The sequence below is a fragment of the Nerophis lumbriciformis genome, linkage group LG02, assembly GCF_033978685.3.
Source record: "Nerophis lumbriciformis linkage group LG02, RoL_Nlum_v2.1, whole genome shotgun sequence".
Taxonomy (NCBI): domain Eukaryota; kingdom Metazoa; phylum Chordata; class Actinopteri; order Syngnathiformes; family Syngnathidae; genus Nerophis; species Nerophis lumbriciformis.
In genome coordinates, this window is record NC_084549.2 from 5,947,651 (window position 1) to 5,971,500 (window position 23,850).

The 23,850-nt window shown below is 39.1% G+C and overlaps 1 protein-coding gene across 1 annotated transcript in view; it reads right to left on the reverse strand.

The window, feature by feature from the left end:
• Positions 1-2,008: 2,008 nt before the first annotated feature.
• fas (Fas cell surface death receptor) overlaps positions 2,009-23,850 on the reverse strand; it is a 36,753-nt gene continuing 14,911 nt past the window's right edge. The window contains exons 4-9 of the mRNA XM_061987721.1: positions 21,507-21,627; positions 21,359-21,429; positions 18,608-18,688; positions 18,440-18,525; positions 10,114-10,132; positions 2,009-2,492 (exon numbers count right to left, since the gene is read on the reverse strand). Coding sequence (XP_061843705.1) covers positions 2,224-2,492; positions 10,114-10,132; positions 18,440-18,525; positions 18,608-18,688; positions 21,359-21,429; positions 21,507-21,627 — 647 coding nt within the window. The 3' untranslated portion in view covers positions 2,009-2,223. The remainder of the gene's footprint in view (positions 2,493-10,113; positions 10,133-18,439; positions 18,526-18,607; positions 18,689-21,358; positions 21,430-21,506; positions 21,628-23,850) is intronic.

The following is a 23,850-nucleotide window of genomic DNA, read 5'->3' on the forward strand; positions in this document are numbered from 1 at the left end:
TCATTAACACAACCCTGGTGTAGAAGTTGAACTTGATAGCTATTAACATAACTCGATACAAAATATTTTGGTACCGGTACCAAAATGTATTTCGATACTTTTGAACACTTGAATTTAAGGGGGCCACAAAAAATGGCATTATTGGCTTTATTTTAACAAAAAAATCTTAGGGTACATGAAACATATGTTTATTATTGCAATTTAGTGCTTAAATAAAATAGTGAACATACTAAACAAACAAAGACTCCTAATTAGTCCATGCAGTAATATAGTGTCATTTATACACCTATTATTTTGTACCGTATTTTCCGCACTATTAGCCGCACCTAAAAACCACAAATTTTCTCAAAAGCTGACAGTGCGCCTTATAACCCGGTGCGCTTTATATATGGATTAATATTAAGATTCATTTTCATAAAGTTTCGGTCTCGCAACTACGGTAAACAGCCGCCATCTTTTTTCCCCGTAGAAGAGGAAGTGCTTCTTCTTCTACGCAAGCAACCGCCAAGGTAAGCACCCGCCCCCATAGAACAGGAAGCGCTTCTTCTTCTACTGTAAGCAACCACCCGCCCGCGTAGAAGAAGAAGAAGCGCGCGGATATTACGTTTCATTTCCTTTGTGTGTTTACATCTGTAAAGACCACAAAATGGCTCCTACTAAGCGACAGGTTTCCGGTTCATGAAAAGACGCAATCTCTCCATCCGCACACGGACTACTATTTCACAGCAACTGCCTAAAGACTTTCAAGAAAAGCTGGCTACTTTCCGTGCATATTGTAAAAACAAGATAGCTGAAAAAAAGATCCGGCCAGAGAACATTATCAACATGGACGAGGTTCCACTGACTTTTGATATTCCTGTGAACCGCACTGTGGATACAACGGGAGCACGTACGGTGAATATTCGCACCACAGGGAATGAGAAGTCATCCTTCACTGTGGTTCTAGCTTGCCATGCTAATGGCCAGAAACTTCCACCCATGGTGATATTCAAAAGGAAGACCTTGCCAAAAGAGACCTTTCCAGCCGGCGTCATCATAAAAGCTAACTCGAAGGGATGGATGAAGAAAAGATGAGCGAGTGGTTAAGGTAAGTTTAAGTTTACGCGAAGAGGCCGGGTGGCTTTTTTCACGCAGCTCCGTCCATGTTGATATACGACTCCATGCGCGCCCACATCACGCTGGTTTTTAATATATTATTAAAGTTTGACTGACCTATCTGACTGTTTTTTTGACATTCCCTTTAGCGCAGTTAGATGCGGCTTATAACACGGGGCGGCTTATAGGTGGACAAAGTTTTGAAATATGCCGTTCATTGAAGGCGCGGCTTATAACCCAGGGCGCCTTATGGTGCGGAAAATACGGTACACATTATGAAGGACAAACTGTAAAAATGTATTATTAATCTACTCGTTCATTTACTTTTAATATCTGCTTATTTTCTGTTTCAACATGTTCTATCTACACTTCTGTTAAAATGTAATAATCACTTATTCTTCTCTTCTTTGATACTTGACATTAGTTTTGGATGATACCACACATTTAGGTATCGATCCGATACCAAGTAGTTACAGGATCATACATTGGTCATATTCAAAGTCCTCATGTGTCCAGGGACGTATTTCCTGACTTTATGAACATGATATGAATTTGAAAAAAAAAATAAAAAATATTGATGTAATCATAGTATTATCGACTAGATACGCTCTTGTACTTGGTATCATTACAGTGGATGTCAGGTGTAGATCCACCCATGGCGTTTCTTTACATTGTGACGCCGGTGAGCTATTGTATCCTCCTACGGTGTGTAGTGAAGCATGTTTAGCTACTCCTCGTCCTCCAGTGATAACGTTACTTGTAAGAAACTCACTTTATTCGTCGCCATGGAGACGAGGATTAGTGATTTAGAAGTAGCTACAACGCTGCTTGCCATGTCTTCCTGAGGGTGTTTCAGTGTTATACTTCACCTTTGTCTTTACTTTTTAAGCTAAAATGCGTCCAATCTCCCATTTCTGTCTGCACACTGTGTGTGCTTGTAAGTACTCTGTGTGTGTGCGCTGCCGAACATGCTCCTATAGTCGTAAAAACCAGCAACGTCATGACAATGCGCCGTCATATCTGTAAAAAAAATATATAAATATATGGCAAACCGGTAATTTTCAAATATAGTACCATTTGTGATTCATTAGTACCTCTGTACTCAACCCTATAACATATTAATACATTCTATAATAAAATATTCACCACTTTCTGCTTTGTGACCATGTGATTGATCTTCTCCAGGGTCTCTACCAAGTTTTTCATGGCGTCCCTTCCCTGCCCCTGCACCCACTTCCTCAGCAGCTGCAGCGTCCGCTCCTCGGAATCGTTCGGGAAATTCAGTTCGCAGGCCTCGATGGCGACGTCACTCATCCCGCTTGTCATCGCCACGTGGCGCATGGTCTTCCATCCCACCACCCCTGCGATCTCAGGCAGGTAAGGCGAGGGATCCTTGTCTGGAAAGGAGTCCATCATTAGTTGACGTGCATATGTAAGTTGGAGCAGGTAGGTAGGAAACAGTCGGACCTCAACTTATTCACTGTCATGTCTGTGTAATCATGTTTTGTTTTAAGTCATGTTTTGTTTAGTTATTGGACTCTTTAGTTTCTGTCTTTTCACTCCCTTGTCTTGTTTCCATGATTACCCCATTAGTTTCACCTGTTCCACGTTTGGACTCATTGTGCACTCTTGATTGTCACCATGGCAACCCATTAGTTTTCACCTGTCACGTCACGCACCTGTTTCACGTCTTGAGTCACGCACCTGTTTTCGTTAATCATGTCTGTAGTCTTTAAGTTCATTGTTTTTCAGTTTGTCTTTCTGACGACCTCACCACATTTATGCTCTGTCCATGCCTGACACTTCTTTCCATGTCCATTCTTCATGCAACTATTTTTGTCCAAGCCAAGTATGTTTTTGTTCCATGTTTATAGTCTTTTTGGTTTCATAGTTTGTTCTCCGCCATTGTGCGTGTTTTTCATTTGTACTTTTTGCTATAGTCTTTTGGTTTCATAGATTATTCTCCGCCACTGTGCGCGCTTTCGTTTATTCCTTTTTTTTGATAAATATAAATAAATCATGTACCTTCATTCCCGTCTCGCCCGAGCCAACTTTCCGTTGCATCCCGGAAAAGCACACACCCAGGACCAAGTCATGACATTAACCTCTTAAGGCCCAAGCTGTTTGTTTACATGCTTTTTTTTTTTTCATTTCTCTTTGCTATTTGGGCTTATTGGACCCTAATTACCGTATTTTTCTGGACTATAAGTCGCACCGGAGTATAAGTCGCACCGGCCGAAAATGCATAATAAAGAAGGAAAAAAACATATATAAGTCGCACTGGAGTATAAGTCGCATTTTTTGAGGGAAATGTATTTGATAAAAGCCAACACCAAGAATAGACATTTGAAAGGCAATTTAAAACAAGCAGCGTTGGTCGGGCCCGCGTCTTTTGGCAGGTGCTAGTCCTAAGTGTCCCAATACTTTTGTCCAGTTTTAGTCCCAAGTGTCCCAATACTTTTGGCAAGTTGTAGTCCTAAGTGTCCCAATACTTTTGTCAAGTTGTAGTCCCAAGTGTCCCAATACTTTTGTCCAGTTTTCGGCCTAAGTGTCCCAATACTTTTGTCCGGTGGTAGTCCTAAGTGTCCCAATACTTTTGTCCAGTTTTAGTCCCAAGTGTCCCAATACTTTTGGCAAGTTGTAGTCCTAAGTGTCCCAATACTTTTGTCAAGTTGTAGTCCCAAGTGTCCCAATACTTTTGTCCAGTTTTCGGCCTAAGTGTCCCAATACCTTTGTCCAGTTTTCGGCCTAAGTGTCCCAATACTTTTGTCCGGTGGTAGTCCTAAGTGTCCCAATACTTTTGTCCAGTTTTAGTCCCAAGTGTCCCAATACTTTTGGCAAGTTGTAGTCCTAAGTGTCACAATACTTTTGTCAAGTTGTAGTCCCAAGTGTCCCAATACTTTTGTCCAGTTTTCGGCCTAAGTGTCCCAATACTTTTGTCCGGTGGTAGTCCTAAGTGTCCCAATACTTTTGTCCAGTTTTAGTCCCAAGTGTCCCAATACTTTTGGCAAGTTGTAGTCCTAAGTGTCCCAATACTTTTGTCAAGTTGTAGTCCCAAGTGTCCCAATACTTTTGTCCAGTTTTCGGCCTAAGTGTCCCAATACTTTTGTCCAGTTTTCGGCCTAAGTGTCCCAATACTTTTGTCCGGTGGTAGTCCTAAGTGTCCCAATACTTTTGTCCAGTTTTCGTCCCAAGTGTCCCAATACTTTTGGCAAGTTGTAGTCCTAAGTGTCCCAATACTTTTGTCAAGTTGTAGTCCCAAGTGTCCCAATACTTTTGTCCAGTTTTCAGCCTAAGTGTCCCAATACTTTTGTCCAGTTTTCGGCCTAAGTGTCCCAATACTTTTGTCCGGTGGTAGTCCTAAGTGTCCCAATACTTTTGTCCAGTTTTAGTCCCAAGTGTCCCAATACTTTTGGCAAGTTGTAGTCCTAAGTGTCCCAATACTTTTGTCAAGTTGTAGTCCTAAGTGTCCCAATACTTTTGTCAAGTTGTAGTCCTAAGTGTCCCAATACTTTTGTCCAGTTTTCGGCCTAAGTGTCCCAATACTTTTGTCCAGTTTTCGGCCTAAGTGTCCCAATACTTTTGTCCGGTGGTAGTCCTAAGTGTCCCAATACTTTTGTCCAGTTTTAGTCCCAAGTGTCCCAATACTTTTGGCAAGTTGTAGTCCCAAGTGTCCCAATACTTTTGTCAAGTTGTAGTCCCAAGTGTCCCAATACTTTTGTCCAGTTTTCGGCCTAAGTGTCCCAATACTTTTGTCCGGTGGTAGTCCTAAGTGTCCCAATACTTTTGTCCGGTGGTAGTCCTAAGTGTCCCAATACTTTTGTCCAGTTTTCGGCCCAAGTGTCCCAATACTTTTGTCCAGTTTTCGGCCTAAGTGTCCCAATACTTTTGTCCGGTGGTAGTCCTAAGTGTCCCAATACTTTTGTCAAGTTTTAGTCCCAAGTGTCTCAATACTTTTGGCAAGTTGTAGTCCTAAGTGTCCCAATACTTTTGGCAAGTTGTAGTCCTAAGTGTCCCAATACTTTTGTCAAGTTGTAGTCCCAAGTGTCCCAATACTTTTGTCCAGTTTTCGGCCTAAGTGTCCCAATACTTTTGTCCAGTTTTCGGCCTAAGTGTCCCAATACTTTTGTCCGGTGGTAGTCCTAAGTGTCCCAATACTTTTGTCCAGTTTTAGTCCCAAGTGTCCCAATACTTTTGGCAAGTTGTAGTCCTAAGTGTCCCAATACTTTTGTCAAGTTGTAGTCCCAAGTGTCCCAATACTTTTGTCCAGTTTTCGGCCTAAGTGTCCCAATACTTTTGTCCGGTGGTAGTCATAAGTGTCCCAATACTTTTGTCTAGTGTACCTACCTAGTCTGCATTGTGTAGCCACGCTGGTGCTTCCTGCTTTTAAGCAGCCATCTTAAAAAAAACAGCAGCATCAGCGCAGCGGGTCTTTGAAGGGTCATAAAATCAAAACCGGAGCAGGTATTAAAACGCTGTTCTGTTATTTTATACACAAGGGTTCAATCTCTCTCCTGTGTTAGTTTGAAGCCGAAACGACAAACGCGCTCAGAGGAGATAGATTTTGAAGAAAGGTGACCGTTTTTTACAAAAATTTTGTTTTGAAGGGGGAATAGCAAACTTCCTGTTGATTTTTGCTGGGGGTTGTCAGTTTATGAAATGTAGGCCTAAGGAAGCCCTACATAGAGGTTTTTGTTACATGTCTTTCCGACCTTCCCAGTGGGAGTTACAGGCAGTTTTGTCCGTTTTTTCATCCGAGGAGCAGTTTTTTGCGCGTTTTATTAAAAAATTGCGCTAGAGCACAATTTTGAGATTTGGGGTTAGGTTTTATTATTAGATCACAATTTTTGCCAGTCCTGATGTGTGCGTTCAGTTTGGTGAGTTTCGAAGCATGTTAAGGGGGGTCAAATTACAGCTCAAAGAGGCAAAAGTGACTGTTTTTAGTACTTTTTTGTCTTGAAGGGGGAATTGCCAACTTCCTGTTGATTTTAGCCCGAGAATGTACTATTATGAAATGTAGGTCTAAGTCAGACCTACATAGAGATTTCTGTTTCATGTCTCTTCGACCTTCCTAGTGAGAGTTACAGGCAGTCTAGTTTGTTGTTTTTTCCTAGGGGGCGCTAGAGCGCAATTTTGAGTTTTGTGGTTCGGTTTTTTTTTAAAAAGGCAATTTTCGCAGGTCCTGATGTGTGGGTCAAATATGGTGAGTTTTGAAGCATGTTAAGTGGGTCAAATTACAGTTTAATGTGGCGGCGGAAGAATAAAGAATAAAGAATAAAACCTTACAAATTCAATAGGTCCTTATGTCCCATTGCATAAGGACTCCCTGTGGGAGTCCTTATGCAATGGGCCATGCGGGCCCTAATAAATAAAGAATAGTGAACAACAGGCTGAATTAAAGCTGCAAGCAGCATTGGTCGGGCCCGCGTATTTGGCAGGTGCTAGTCCTAAGTGTCCCAATACTTTTTTCCAGTTTTGGTCCTAAATTTTCCAATACTTTTGTCAAGTTGTAGTCCTAAGTGTCCCAATACTTTTGTCCAGTGTAGGTGTCCCAATACTTTTGTCCAGTTGTATTCCTAAGGGTCCCAATACTTATGTCCAGTTTTAGTCCTAAGTGTCCCAATACTTTTGTCCAGTTGTAGTCCTAAGTGTCCCAAGACTTTTGTCCAGTGTAAGCGTCCCAATACTTTTGTCCAGTGGTAGTCCTAGGAGTTCCAAGAGTTTTGTCAAGTTTTAGTCCCAAGTGGCCCAATACATTTGTCAAGTTTTTGTCCTAAGTGTCCCAATACTTTTGTCAAGTTGTAGTCCTAAGTGTCCCAAAACTTTAGTCCAGTGTAAGTGTCCCAATACTTTTGTCAAGTGGTAGGCTTAAGTGTCCCAATACTTTTGTCTATGTTTAGTCCAAAGTGTCCCAATAGTTTTGTTCAGTGGTGTTACTAAGTGTCCCAATACTTTTGTCAAGGTGTAGTCCTAAGTGTCCCAATACTTTTGTCCAGTGTAAGTGTCCCAATACTTTTGTCAAGTTTTCGTCATAAGTGTTCCAATACTTTTGTCCAGTGGTAGTCATAAGTGTCCCAATACTTTTGTCAAGTTGTAGTCCCCAAGTGTCCAAATACTTTTGTCCACTTTTCGTCCTAAGTGTCCCAATACTTTTGTCCAGTGGTAGTCATAAGTGTCCCAATACTTTTGTCTACTTTTAGTCTGAAGTGTCCCAATACTTTTGTCTAGTGTACCTACCTTGTCTGCATTGTGTGGGCACGCTGGTGCTTCCTGCTTTTAAGCAGCCATCTTAAAAAAACAGCAGCGCAGTGGGTCTTTGAAGGGTCATAAAATCAAAACCGGAGCAGGTATTAAAACGCTGTTCTATACTTTTATACACAAGGGTTCAATCTCTCTCCTGTGTTAGTTTGAAGCCGAAACGACAAACGCGCTCAGAGGAGATAGATTTTGAAGAAAGGTGACCGTTTTTTACAAAGATTTTGTTTTGAAGGGGGAATAGCAAACTTCCTGTTGATTTTTGCTGGGGGTTGTCAATTTATGAAATGTAGGCCTAAGTAAGCCCTACATAGAGGTTTTTGTTACATGTCTTTCCGACCTTCCCAGTGGGAGTTACAGGCAGTTTTGTCCGTTTTTTCATCCGAGGAGCAGTTTTTTGTGCGTTTTATTAAAAAATTGCGCTAGAGCACAATTTTGAGATTTGGGGTTAGGTTTTTTTATTAGATCACCATTTTTGCCAGTCCTGATGTGTGCGTTCAGTTTGGTGAGTTTTGAAGCATGTTAAGGGGGTCAAATTACAGCTCAAAGAGGCAAAAGTGACTGTTTTTAGTACTTTTTTGTCTTGAAGGGGGAATTGCCAACTTCCTGTTGATTTTAGCCCGAGAATGTACTATTATGAAATGTAGGTCTAAGTCAGACCTACATAGAGGTTTTTGTTTCATGTCTCTTCGACCTTCCTAGTGGGAGTTACAGGCAGTCTAGTTTCTTTTTTTCCTAGGGGGCGCTAGAGCGCAATTTTGAGTTTTGTGGTTCGGTTTTTTTGTGAGTTTTGAAGCATGTTAAGTGGGTCAAATTACAGTTTAATGTGGCGGCGGAAGAATAAAGAATAAAGAATAAAACCTTACAAATTCAATAGGTCCTTATGTCCCATTGCATAAGGACTCCCTGTGGGAGTCCTTATGCAATGGGCCATGCGGGCCCTAATAAATAAAGAATAGTGAACAACAGGCTGAATAAGTGTACGTTATATGAGGCATAAATAACCAACTGGTATGTTAACGTAACATATTATGGTAAGAGTCATTCAAATAACTATAACATATAGAACATGCTATACGTTTACCAAACAATCTGTCACTCCTAATCGCTAAATCCCATGAAATCTTATACAAACCCCGTTTCCATATGAGTTGGGAAATTGTGTTGGATGTGAATATAAACGGAATACAATGATTTGCAAATCCTTTTCAACCCATATTCAATTGAATGCACTACAAAGACAACATATTTGATGTTCAAACTCATAAACTTTATTTATTTTTTTTGCAAATAATTATTTACTTAGATTTTCATGGCTGCAAAACGTGACAAAGTAGTTGAGAAAGGGCATGTTCACCACCCTTTCCTTTTAACAACACTCAATAAACGTTTGGGAACTGAGGAGACACATTTTTGAAGCTTCTCAGGTGGAATTCTTTCCCATTCTTGCTTGATGTACAGCTTAAGTTGTTCAACAGTCCGGGGGTCTCCGTTGTGCTATTTTAGGCTTCGTAATGTGCCACACATTTTCAATGGGAGACAGGTCTGGACTACAGGCAGGCCAGTCTAGTACCCGCACTCTTTTACTATGAAGCCACGTTGATGTAACACGTGGCTTGGCATTGTCTTGCTGAAATAAGCAGGGGCGTCCATGGTAACGTTGCTTGGATGGCAACATATGTTGCTCCAAAACCTGTATGTACCTTTCAGCATTAATGGCGCCTTCACAGATGTGTAAGTTACCCATGTCTTGGGCACTAATACACCCCCATACCATCACACATGCTGGCTTTTACACTTTGCGCCTGTAACAATCCGGATGGTTCTTTTCCTCTTTGGTTCGGAGGACACGACGTCCACAGTTTCCAAAAACAATTTGAAATGTGGACTCGTCAGACCACAGAACACTTTTCCACTTTGTATCAGTCCATCTTAGATGAGCTCAGGCTCAGCGAAACCGACGGTGTTTCTGGGTGTTGTTGATAAACGGTTTTCGCCTTGCATAGGAGAGTTTTAACTTGCACTTACAGATGTAACGACCAACTGTAGTTACTGACAGTGGTTTTCTGAAGTGTTCCCGAGCCTATGTGGTGATATCCTTTACACACCGATGTCACTTTTTGATGCAGTACCGCCTGAGGGATCGAAGGTCACGGGCATTGCCGATTAAATGCAGTGATTTCTCCAGATTCTCTGAACCTTTTGATGATATTACAGACCGTAGATGGTGAAATCCCTAAATTCCTTGCAATAGCTGGTTGAGAAATGTTGTTCTTTGCTCAGGCATTTGTTGACAAAGTGGTGACCCTCGCCCCCGTCCTTGTTTGTGAATGACTGAGCATTTCATGGAAGCTGCTTTTATACCCAATCATGGCACCCACCCGTTCCCAATTAGCCTGCACACCTGCGGGATGTTCCAAATAAGTCTTTGATGAGCATTCCTCAACTTTCTCAGTCTTTTTTGCCACTTGTGCCAGCTTTTTTTGGAAACATGTTGCAGCCATCAAATTCCAAATGAGCTAATATTTGCAAAAAAATAACAAAGTTTACCAGTTCGAACGTTAAATATCTTGTCTTTGCAGTCTATTCAATTGAATATAAGTTGAAAAGGATTTGTTGTATTTTGTTTTTATTTACCATTTACACAAAGTGACAACTTCACTGCTTTTGGGTTTTGTATATGAAGCCCAGAATGTTATAGTTTGTACACGCTATCAGGCCCTAAAGTAAGTTTACCCGAGAAGTAAATCAAATTAGACTTACCAAGCAGAAGCTGCAACACCTGCAGGAAACAAAAAAGGTCGAATGAGAGTCAACACAGTATTGAATAAAACCTCAAACAATGACGTCACACAAAAGCAGTTTGTGGCGACCAAGCCGTACTTCCTGACGAGCAAAAACAGAAGAACAACGGAACGTCGCTCACATGGCATCGCAGGATTGAGAACAAACCATGTTGGATAAAACTGTACAGAAGTTCTCTCGCTGAATTTCCCCCCAGGGATCAATAAAGTACTTTGTATTCTATTCTAAATAGATCAGATTATGTGGACATAAGACTTGACATCCGTAGCCTAGAGCAGTTTTTTTCAACCTTTTCTGAGGCAGAGGCACATTTTTTTCATTGAAAAAACCCTGAGGCACACCACCAGCAGCAAAAAATTTTTTTTAAATGAAACTCCAAGCCAATTGTTGGATATGAATTTAAACTATAACCAAGCATGCATCAATATAGCTCTTGTCTCAAAGTAGGTGTACTGTCACCCCCTGTCACATCACGCCCTGACTTATTCTGAGTTTTTTTGGTGTTTTCCTGTGTGTAGTGTTTTAGTTCTTTGTCTCGCGCTCCTATTTTGTTGTTGTTTGTTATGTTATGTACGGATGTACTTTGTGGACGCCGTCTGCTGCTCCAGACGCTGTAAGTCTTTGCGGTCGTCCAGCATTCTGTTTTTGTTTACTTTGCATCCAGTTCAGTTTTAGTTCAGTAAAACTAAAATAATGCTATTTGGTAATAGTAGAAAAGAGCATCATACACAAATACAAATAGACGAAGTAGACATAGAAAGGGTAAAAGAAACTAGATTTTTGGGAGTATTAATAGATGATCAAATGAACTGGAAATCTCATATACAAAACATACAACATAAGGTGGCAAAAAACATTTCAATAATGAATAAAGCAAAATATGTCCTGGGCCAAAAATCACTACATATTCTCTACTGCTCGCTAGTGTTACCATATCTGAGTTATTGTGCAGAAATATGGGGAAATAACTACAAATGTGCGCTACATTCGCTAACCGTGTTACAAAAAAGATCAGTTAGAATAATACATAATGTTGGATATACAGAACACACAAACCCTATATTTATTAAGTCAGAAATATTAAAGTTCGGTGATTTGGTAAAATTGCAAACAGCTAAAATGATGTACAAAGCAAACTATAACCTGCTACCAAAGAATGTACAACAATTCTTCTCAACTAAAGAGGAGAAATATAACCTTAGAGGAAAAAATCATTTAAAACATTTATATGCACGTACAACACTTAGAACTTTTAGCATATCAGTATGTGGAATTAAATGATGGAATGGATTAAGTAAAGAAGTTAAAAATTGTACTGATATGATCCAGTTTAAGAGGTTGTTCAAAATAATAGTGCTTGCAGAGTACAAAAAAGAAGAATTATGAGAAATACTTTCAACCTTATTGAAAATAAGGTTGAAAGTATCTCAGTATGTTAATAATGACTGAATTAATAAATTAATTACATATTACAAAACTGTTGTATACTAATTCATAGATGTTATTTTATTATATAAAAGGTCAGTAAATGATTCTATATATTTGTAAACGCTTTGAAGTGGGAAAGGGGTAGGATTAAATAAGCTTTGCTTCTTCCTACTCCTTTTCGGGCATGATGTAAAATGAAATGATATGAAATTGTGTGATGTATTATGATGTAAGTGTGTTCATGTTCCAAATAAACTAAAGAAAGAAAGAAAGAAAAGTTTGGTTTTCCATAGCCATCCCCAAGCTTCAATGCCTTTTGTTTCTTTTTGGTTTAAGCATTAGATACTGTGGGGAGGCGGCGCCGGCAGACCGGCAGCGAGGCAGGGCACGCCGGGCGGGGTCCGACGCCGTAAGGAACCTCAGGTGCGTGGATCGCCCGGCTGGGCACAATTGTGTAATCCTATGGTGTCACATTAGTGCCAAAAATCCGAGCGCATAAAAACTGTTATCGCGCGCTGATTCTCCACTTCGTGCGCGCGCGACACCCTTTTGCGCGCACGTGGTGCCTTTTTGCGCGCGCGTGGTGCCTTTCTGTGCGCTCTCTGTGTACTCCTGGCATCTCTCCTCGCGCTGTCATGTTTCTTTTTGGCACTTTGGGGGCGGGTATGCTTAGACGGCCCCTCCTTTCTGATTGGCTGTGAGGATTTTTCATATAACCAATGATTCTCCAGCGTAGCAACGTTGTAGCCATCTTACCTCGGACATCTAGCCTCAATCATTACATTGATGTCAATGGTACATGTACTAATTAAATTACCATAACTTGCTCAATTTTCGACCAATTTACAAACGGTTTGCCTTGTTACAAATCTTATTACATGTAGATATGACATAGGATGCTGTACCTGTTGAAATTACCTCTTTCGCTTTAAAAAAAAAAGACTTAATTGTGCAACATAGTTGTGTAGGGTCAGTGTTAGTCAGTTCTCTGATTATTTTAAACTGTTTCAGAATACATTATTAAAAGGCTATTTTTAACATTTTAAAAACAAAATTCAAAGATGATTTCATTAATTTTATGGCTGAATCAAAAGAAATTCCATAAATTAGAAAACAAATGTTCAAGAAGAAGTGAAAATATAAAATAATGTTATTGCTGGTGGACCAGTTCTGGCTGAAAGATGTGATTATGGTGTTTGTTGTCTTATTATTTATTTGGGTCACATTTTGTATTACCCTGTATTGTGTTTATGTGGTATGAAATAGCCTTCATCAGCGCGCGACATTTTTTTTATCCACTTCTTCCTCCGTAAATCTTGATACATATTGACGATGACCCGCCCTGCTATACTTCTGATTGGCTCTGAGCATTTTTCAGCATTTTTCGCCTGACCAATCAGAAAGAAGGGGCCGTCTAAGCATACCCGCCCCCAAAGTGCCAAAAAGAAACATGACAGCGCGAGGAGAGATGCCAGGAGTACACAGAGAGCGCGCAGTATGAGGGGCCGTTAGGGACATAATTCAGAATTACCTCTTACATACACTACTGAAATGCTCTCACATAAACAACTGAAATGTTTTTCTTTTATACACACTCCTGAAACACTCTTATAAACACTACTGAAATGCTCTTACATACACTACTGAAATGCTCTCACATAAACAACTGAAATCTTTTTCTTTTATACACACTACTGAAACACTCTCATAAACACTACTGAAATGTTCTTACATACACTACTGAAATGCTCTCACATAAACAACTGAAATCTTTTTCTTTTATACACACTACTGAAACACTCTTATAAACACTACTGAAATGCTCTTATAAACACTACTGAAACACTCTTATAAACACAACTGAAACACTCTTACATACACTACTGAAATGCTCTTATAAACACTACTGAAACGCTCTTATAAACACTACTGAAATGCTCTTCTAACACTACTGAAATGCTCTTATAAACACTACTGAAATGCTCTTACATATACTACTGAAACACTCTTATAAACACTACTGAAACACTCTTATAAACACTACTGAAACATTCTTACATACACTACTGAAACACCCTTATAAACACTACTGAAATGCTCTTATAAACACTACTGAAACACTCTTATAAACACAACTGAAACACTCTTACATACACTACTGAAATGCTCTTATAAACACTACTGAAACACTCTTATAAACACAACTGAAACACTCTTACATACACTACTGAAATGCTCTTATAAACACTACTGAAACGCTCTTATAAACACTACTGAAATGCTCTTATAACACTACTGAAATGCTCTTATAAACACTACTGAAATGCTCTTACATATACTACTGAAACACTCTTATAAACACTACTGAAACACACTTATAAACACTACTGAAACATTCTTACATACACTACTGAAACACCCTTATAAACACTACTGAAATGCTCTTATAAACACTACTGAAACACTCTTATAAACACAACTGAAACACTCTTACATACACTACTGAAATGCTCTTATAAACACTACTGAAACACTCTTATAAACACAACTGAAACACTCTTACATACACTACTGAAATGCTCTTATAAACACTACTGAAACGCTCTTATAAACACTACTGAAATGCTCTTATAAACACTACTGAAATGCTCTTATAAACACTACTGAAATGCTCTTACATATACTACTGAAACACTCTTATAAACACTACTGAAACATTCTTACATACACTACTGAAACACTCTTATAAACACTACTGAAACATTCTTACATACACTACTGAAACACTCTTATAAACACTACTGAAACATTCTTACATACACTACTGAAACACTCTTATAAACACTACTGAAATGTTTTTGTCTCACGCACACACACACACGCACACACACCTGGAATTATTTTTCACTAGTATGTATAAACGGATTTCACCTGTGTGTGTGTGTGTGCTTTTTACACGTCCGTGTGAGAGACAACAATTTCAGTAGTATGTGTGCAAAGATTTCAGTTATGTGTATGAGTGCATCTTACCAGTGTGTATGCGAGCATTTTACCAGCGTCGATCCCGGCGTGCCCTGCCTCGCTGCAGGTCTGCCGGCCCCGCCTCCCCACAGTATCTAATGCTTAAACCAAAAAGAAACAAAAGGCATTGAAGCTTGGGGATGGCTATGGAAAACCAAACTAGCCGCGCGCGCAAAAAGGCACCACGCGCGCGCAAAAGGGTGTGTAAAAGTGTGTAATAGGGCGGCATGGACTGGACTCTCACAATATTATGTCAGACCCACTCGACGTCCTTTGCATCCGGTCTCCCGTAAGGTGGGGGGGTCACCCACATCTGCGGTCCTCTCCAAGGTTTCTCATAGTCATTCACATCGACGTCCCACTGGGGTGAGTTTTTCCTTGCCCTTATGTGGGCTCTGTACCGCGGATGTCGTTTTGTGGCTTGTGCAGCCCTGTGAGACACTTGTGATTTAGGGCTATATAAATAAAGTGACATCATCTCCCACAGCACCAGTGACGTGCGGTGAGGTTGATGGCTGGTGAGGCACTGACTTCATCACAGTCAGATTTACAAACATATGAACCCTAAAGAGTATCTTATTCACCATTTGAGGACAAATTTCACCACACCTAGTGTGTGTGTGACAATCATCGGTACTTTAACTCATTGGCGTTGTTAGGCCTATTTTAAAATATTCTTAAGCCCCCCTAAATAATTTGGTGTTTTTTTGTTTTTTTTAACAAATAAATGCCGACATATTCATTATAAAGTGGCCCAAATATGAGTTTAAATAAATAATGATATAACCTGTTATTATTCACTCAGTTTCCCCTCACTTCGTAGCGTAAGGTAGAGAGCCACTTTCGTGCGTCGGTATCCAATCCATTCCACTTGTTCATATAGAAAATGCTCACTCAAATTCCAGCCCGCATTTTCTCTGCAACCTTGCTTGCGGTCCTGCAGGTGTACGAAGCACATTATCTTCCTTTGCAATGAGTGAAGCTGCACAAAACCTTGTGTGTGCAATTGTAAATCATTTATTTTTTAAGTTTTGTGTTTCTTGTAGAATCTATATAAAGTAATATACATAAGCCTATTGTTAAAATAATGAAAAAAACATCATTAAATATAGTTGTTTTATTATATTGTTACATTAATAGCTGTTTTGTTATTATAGAATGGCTTGTTATACATATAATAGGATTTTCAGAGGGAGGAAAAACCAAGACATTTAATATAAAATGTAAAATGAATAAATACATAAAAAGAAAAAGAAAATATATGGTTAAAAGCCATCGTCCCGGGAAGCATTTCATTTCGTCCCGTGCATTTAAAAAAAATAATAATAATAACAATGAATAATTTCTCAGTCTTTGTTAGCCGTTTGTGAAGTTTTGTGCTCGTGCGTAACATTCGCTTGCATCCTGCGCATCTCCTGGGGGCAAAGCCCCCCCCTGTCCTTAAAAGCTAGTGACGCCCCTGCTAACTTTAACTTTATTGTAGCACACAAAAAAAGCACATTTAATAAAAAAAAAAACGTTATTATGGTCTTACCTTTACTTATAAGTGCGGGAACAGTGGTGTTGGAGGAGTTGTGAATGAATGATATATGAAATCCGTGCTGCAGTCTGCAGGTGTACCTAATGTTGTGTCCCTCTGGCGCGAGCAATGTAGTTTTTGCACTTTTTGGCTTCTTGTTAAGTGACTTTTTTTGGGTGGATTCGGTCTTGCACGTGGAGGGTTCGGGTGTGGGCTTTGGTTGGTGTGGCGCTCTTGTCGGGGGTTGCAGTCTGCGGCGGAGGTGCCTTAACCGGCACCAGGAGGCGGGGTTACGCGAGCCTCAGCCAGTGCGTCTTCGCAGCAGTTTTATGATCGCTCAGCACAAGAAATACGTTACGCACATACAGTTGTTGACAAAATACACTGTACATTATATACCTCAGCTAACTAAACTATGGAAATGTATAATATAATTCATATAGCAATACGGTCTCACTGCACAGCAGGCCAGCAGTTAGCCGAGTCCGTCCATGTTGAGGCACTGAGCAGAGGTGGGTAGAGTAGCCAGAAATTGTACTCAAGTAAGAGTACTGTTACTTTAGAGATTTATTACTCAAGTAAAAGTAAGGAGTAGTCACCCAAATATTTACTTGAGTAAAAGTAAAAAGTATGTTGTGAAAAAACTACTCAAGTACTGAGTAACTGATGAGTAACATACACACACATATCATATATATATATATATATATATATATATATATATATATATATATATATATATATATATATATATATATATATATATACACACACACACACATATATATATATATATATATATATATATATATATATATATATATATATATATATATATATATATATATATATATATATATATATACACACACACACACACACACACACATATATATATATATATATATATATATATATATATATATATATATATATATATACACATTTATATATATACATTATATATATATATATATATATATATACACATACACATATATATTAACAGTATATAATTTATATGTATTTATTTTGCCGTTTTTGTTTACATGTTAAAGGTGTTTTAATGAATATACATGCATGTTTAACACATATAGATTCCTTTCTTTCATGAAGACAAGAATATAAGTTGGTGTATTACCTGATTCTGATGACTTGCATTGATTGTAATCAGACAGTAGTGCTGATAGCGTCCACGTTTTCAAATGGAGGAGAAAAAAAGTTCCTCCTTTCTGTCTAATACCACATGAAAGTGGTTGGTTTTTGGCATCTTATTTGTCCAGCTTCCATATTCGTTTTTATACACTTTACAAGAAATACATTGGCGGCAAACTCCGTAACTTGCTAGCTTGTTTGCGCTGGCTTTCGGAGACTCTTGTTTTGAAAGCGCAGGCGCGATGGAGCGGCACTTTTATTGTGAAGAGAGGAACTGTGCAGTCAGTCTTTAGGCTTTTGACGGGATGTACGGTTGAAATAAAAAAGGGTCTTTTTTCCTTCACACTTTTGATTGATTGATTGAAACTTTTATTAGTAGATTGCACAGTACAGTACATATTCCGTACAATTGACCACTAAATGGTAACACCCCAATAAGTTTTTCAACTTGTTTAAGTCAGGTCATGTGACCCCCTGGCTCTGTTTGATTGGTCCAACGTCACCAGTGACTGCATCTGATTGGTGAAACGCAGGCACTATGAAGGTCTGTCTGACAGACCAAAACAAACAAAGCGTGCATTAACAGATCGATAAAAATTAGTAGCGAGTAGCGAGCTGAATGTAGATAAAAGTAGCGGAGTAAAAGTAGCGGAGTAAAAGTAGCGTTTCTTCTCTATAAATATACTCAAGTAAAAGTAAAAGTATGTTGCATTAAAACTACTCTTAGAAGTACAATTTATCCCAAAAGTTACTCAAGTAGATGTAACGGAGTAAATGTAGCGCGTTACTACCCACCTCTGGCACTGAGTGACGTGCCTCGACTGGCTGCTGATCACCGCACCGTCTCTTCTCAGTATTTGAACGGCAAATGTGAAAATTCAGCGATTTTGAATAAAAATAATCTAAAACTGGTGAAGTTAAATGGAAAATAACTTTATAGTATAATCACTGGATACATATAACAATTTAATTAATTTGTTTTCTTTTTACATTTTTTTTCCTCTAGTGACCGCACGTCACTGCACAGCACACCAGACAATACCTCACAGTGGTTGAAAAACACCGGCCTATAGAAGTGCTAATGATGTAGGGATCCCCAGGGCTGTGGTTTAAGTCCAAATATTTTTCATTTAAAGTCGATTTCACATTGTAACTACTTACATTTTCCTCAGTCGTATCGCTGTTTGGATCGTTTTCCTCAGTCTCATTGCCGTTTGGATCAGTGGGGGTCCTATTCTTAGACAATCCTGGTCATTTAACAAACAATATATTGGTTTATGAATGAAATCAAACACAAAAAAGGGTCATGACAGTTTGTACAATACTCACGTTTCCTGGCACCGACCCAGCATAAACCCACCCCAAGTAGGAACACGGCAGCTGCAAGTCCTGTGCCAAGATGACGTCTCGCTGAACATAAAGAGAAGACACACCATATTGCCAAAAGTATTTGGCCACCTGCCTTGACTCACATATGAACTTGAAGTGCCATCCCGTTCCTAACCCATATGGTTCAATATGATGTGAGTCCACCGTTTTGCAGCTATTACAGCTTCAACTCTTCTGGGAAGGCTGTCCACAAGGTGGCGGAGTGTGTTTATAGGGATTTTCCACCGTTCTTCCAAAAGCGCATTGGTGAGGTCACACACTGATGTTGGTGGAGAAGGCCTGGCTCTCAGTCTCCGTTCTAATTCATCCCAAAGGTGTTTCTATCGGAGTTCAGGTCAGGACTCTGTGCAGGCCAGTCAAGTTCATCCACGTCTTTATGGACCTTGCTTTGTGCACTGGTGCACAGTCATGTTGGAAGAGGAAGGGGCCCACTCCAAATTGTTCCCACAACATTGGGAGCATGGAATTGTCCAAAATGTTTTGGTATCCTGGAGCATTCAAAGTTCCTTTCACTGGAACTAAGGGGCCAAGCCCAACTCCTGGAAAACAACCCAACACCATAATTCCTCCTCCACCAAATTTCACACTCAGCACAACGCAGTCGGTAATGTACCGTTCTCCTGGCAACCTCCAAACCCAGACTGGTCCATGGGATTTACCAGATGGAAAAGTGTGATTCATCACTCCAGAGAAGGCGTCGCCACTGCTCTAGAGTCCAGTGGCGACGCGCTTTACACCACTGCACCCCGTGCTTTGCATTGGACTTGGTGACGTATGGCTTAGACACAGCTGCTCGGCCATGGAAACCCATTCCGTGAAGCTCTCTGCGTACTGTACGTGGGCTAATTGGAAGGTCGCATGAAGTCTGGAGCTCTGTAGCAACTGACTGTGCAGAAAGTCTTTGCATTATGCACTTCAGCAACCACTGACCCCTCTCTGTCAGTTTACGTGGCCTACCACTTGGTGGCTGAGTTGCTGTTGTTCCCTGTCATGTCTGTGTAATCATGTTTTGTCTTAGTCATGTTTTGTTTAGTTATTGGACTCTTTAGTTTCTGGCTTTTCACTCCCTTGTCTTGTTTCCATGATTACCCATTAGTTTCACCTGTTCCACGTTTGGACTCATTGTGCACTCTTGTTTGTCACCATAGCAACCCATTAGTTTTCACCTGTCACGTCACGCACCTGTTTCACGTTTTGAGTCACGCACCTGTTTTCGTTAATCATGTCTGTAGTATTTAAGTTAATTGTTTTTCAGTTTGTCTTTCTGGTGACATCCCCACATTTATGCTCTGCACATTTCTGACTCTTTTTTTCATGTCCATCGTTCACGTTGCTCCTTTTTGTCCATGCCAAGTAAGTTTTGTTTATTATTGCCACAGTTAGTGTTTTTTGTTGTTCATAGTTTTTGCCTTTGTGCAAGTATTTGTTTTCATAGCCAAGTTGTTTCTCCGCCACTGTGCGCGCTTTTCGTTTGTATTTTTTTTGGTCCTTTATTAGTGTAAAAAATAAATTATGTACTCTCATTGCCGTCTCGCCCGAGCCAACTTTCCGTTGCCTTCTAGAAAGACTAAACCCCAGGACCAAGTCATGACAGTAAAAAAAATACAAACGAAAAGCGCGCACAGTGGCGGAGAAACAACTTGGCTATGAAAACAAATACTTGCACAAAGGCAAAAACTATGAACAACAAAAAACACTAAGTGTGGCAATAATAAACAAAACTTACTTGGCATGGACAAAAAGGAGCAACGTGAACGATGGACATGAAAAAAAGAGTCAGAAATGTGCAGAGCATAAATGTGGGGATGTCACCAGAAAGACAAACTGAAAAACAATGAACTTAAATACTACAGACATGATTAACGAAAACAGGTGCGTGACTCAAAACGTGAAACAGGTGCGTGACGTGACAGGTGAAAACTAATGGGTTGCTATGGTGACAAACAAGAGTGCACAATGAGTCCAAACGTGGAACAGGTGAAACTAATGGGTAACCATGGAAACAAGACAAGGGAGTGAAAAGCCAGAAACTAAAGAGTCCAATAACTAAACAAAACATGACTAAGACAAAACATGATTACACAGACATGACAGTTCCCAAACTCTTCACTTTTCTTATAATAATGCCGACTTTGGAATATTTAGCAGCGAGGGAATTTCGCGACTGGATTTGTTCCACGCTTGAAATCACTGAGCTCCAAAGATCGGCCCATTCTTTCACAAATGTTCGTAGAAACAGTCCCAATGCCTAAGTGCTTGATTTTATACACCTGTGGCCGGGCCAAGTGATTAGGACACCGGAGTCTCATCATTTGGATAGGTGGCCAAATACTTTTGGCAATGTAGTGTATGACAGAAAGGCAAATTCATCATAGAACTTGATCAGATCACAAAGCATCAAACATTACTGTCAGAAAAAGTGTATGTAAATTATCAAAAAACTTTCCGTTCTCTAAGTTCCCAATGAACAGACAAGAGGTTGTCTTTGTTCCACCAAATCAAAGGCTTGGAAAATTCCATTGTGTACGATAGGAGGAGACGGGATGGGTTTATCTATTGTGATCCAAGATTTGCTCAAGCTCGATCCCGGACCAGCCCAAACCCGAGGCCAAATTGAATTCTGTCTCTGTTTGATTCTTTGCTTCTTGTCTTGCTTAATAGATGTCATCAGTGTGTGAACCTGACAATTACCATTCAATATGTCATTACAGACGGTGTCGTGGGCGGCCGCGCAGGCCACTTTGACGCCCTCCGCACCGCACCTACACCCAAAACATGACGAAAATGATAAATACATGAAAAATATGGATACAATTTAATGATGAGGAGCAAAACTTACTCTCTGCAAGGGTGGCAGAGGTTACAGCCTCGATCGCTGAGACTGGTACAATAGTGACGCGCCTTACACCGGCACTTGGTGTCGCTGGCTCGGGTGCAGGCGGTGTCCACCTCCAGGTAGGCTACACAGGGAGAAACAACCCCAATACTGTTACATCTCATACTGATGGAATATGGAAAAAAATACTCTGAGATTTTTGTCAGTTTGATGCCAAAAAAACCTTTGCATTCTTTGAAGGGGATTAATGATTAGCGGCGCTAACTGATACACTAGCAATTGGCGGCAGCGATTAGCGATTAGCGGCGCCAGTTCGCCATCAACACACAAATATTATTCTCAAAGAAATGAGCAGTCTACGGGTTACCAAGTGCAGTTATTAAAATGGTAATATTACAAAAATGGATAGATGCTGATAGTCCAACTCATATTGACTGGTATACACACATAATAAATATTGACGGGTAAACACACATAATAAATATTGACTGGTATACACACATAATAAATATTGACGGGTAAACACACACAATAAATATTGACTGGTATTCACACAGAATAAATATTGACCGGTATACACACATTATAAATATTGACTGTTATACACACATTATAAATATTAACTGGTATAGATACACAAGAAATATTGACTGGTAAACACACATAAGAAATATTGGCTGGTATACACACATAAGAAATATTGACTTGTATAGACACAAAAGAAAGATTGACTGGTATACACACAATAAATATTGACTGGCAAACACATATAAGAAATATTGACTGGTATACACACATAAGAAATATTGACTGGTATACACACATGAAATATTGGCTGGTATAAACACACAATAAACATTGACTGGTATACACACAAGAAATATTGACTGGTATACACAAGAAATATTGACTGGTATACACACATAAGAAATATTGACTGGTATACACACACAATAAACATTGACTGGTATACACACAAGAAATATTGACTGGTATACACAAGAAATATTGACTGGTATACACAAGAAATATTGACTGGTATACACACATAAGAAATATTGACAGGTATATACACACATAAGAAATATTGACTGGTATACACACAATAAATATTGACTGGTATACACACAAGAAATATTGACTGGCATACACACATAAGAAATATGGACTGGCATACACACATAAGAAATATTGACTGGTATGCACACAAGACATATTGACTGGTATACACACATAAGAAATATTGACTGGTACACACACAAAAGAAATATTGACTGGTATACACACAAGAAATATTGACTGGTATACACACACAAGAAATATTGACTGGTATACACACATAGGAAATATTGACTGGTATACACACAAAAGATATATTGACTTGTATAGATACAAAAGAAAGATTGACTGGTATACACACAATAAATATTGACTGTTATACACACATTATAAATATTGACTGTTATACACACATTATAAATATTGACTGGTATAGATAAATATTGACTGGTATACACACATAAGAAATATTGACTGGTATACACAAGACATATTGACTGGTATACAGACACAATAAACATTGACTGGCATACACACATAAGAAATATTGACTGGCATACACACATAAGAAATATTGACTGGTATACACACATAAGAAATATTGACTGGTATACACACATAAGAAATATTGACTGGTATACACACATAAGAAATATTGACTGGTAAACACACATAAGAAATATTGACTGGTATACACACATAAGAAATATTGACTGGTATACACACATAAGAAATATTGACTGGTATACACACAAGAAATATTGATTGGTATACACACATAAGAAACATTGACTGGTATACACACATAAGAAATATTGACTGGTATACACACAATAAACATTGACTGGTATAAACACATAAGAAATATTGACTGGTATAAACACATAAGAAATATTGACTGGTATAGACACATAAGAAATATTGACTGGTATACACACAATAAACATTGACAGGTATACACACATAAGAAATATTGACTGGTATACACACAATAAATATTGACTGGTATACACACAATAAACATTGGCTGGCATACACACATAAGAAATATTGACTGGTATACACACAAGAAATATTGACTGGTATACACACATAAGAAATATTGACTGGTATACACACATAAGAAATATTGACTTGTATAGACACATAAGAAATATTGACTTGTATGGACACAAAAGAAAGATTGACTGGTATACACACAAGAAATATTGACTGGTATACACACAATAAACATTGACTGGTATACACACATAAGAAATATTGACTGGTATACACACATAAGAAATAT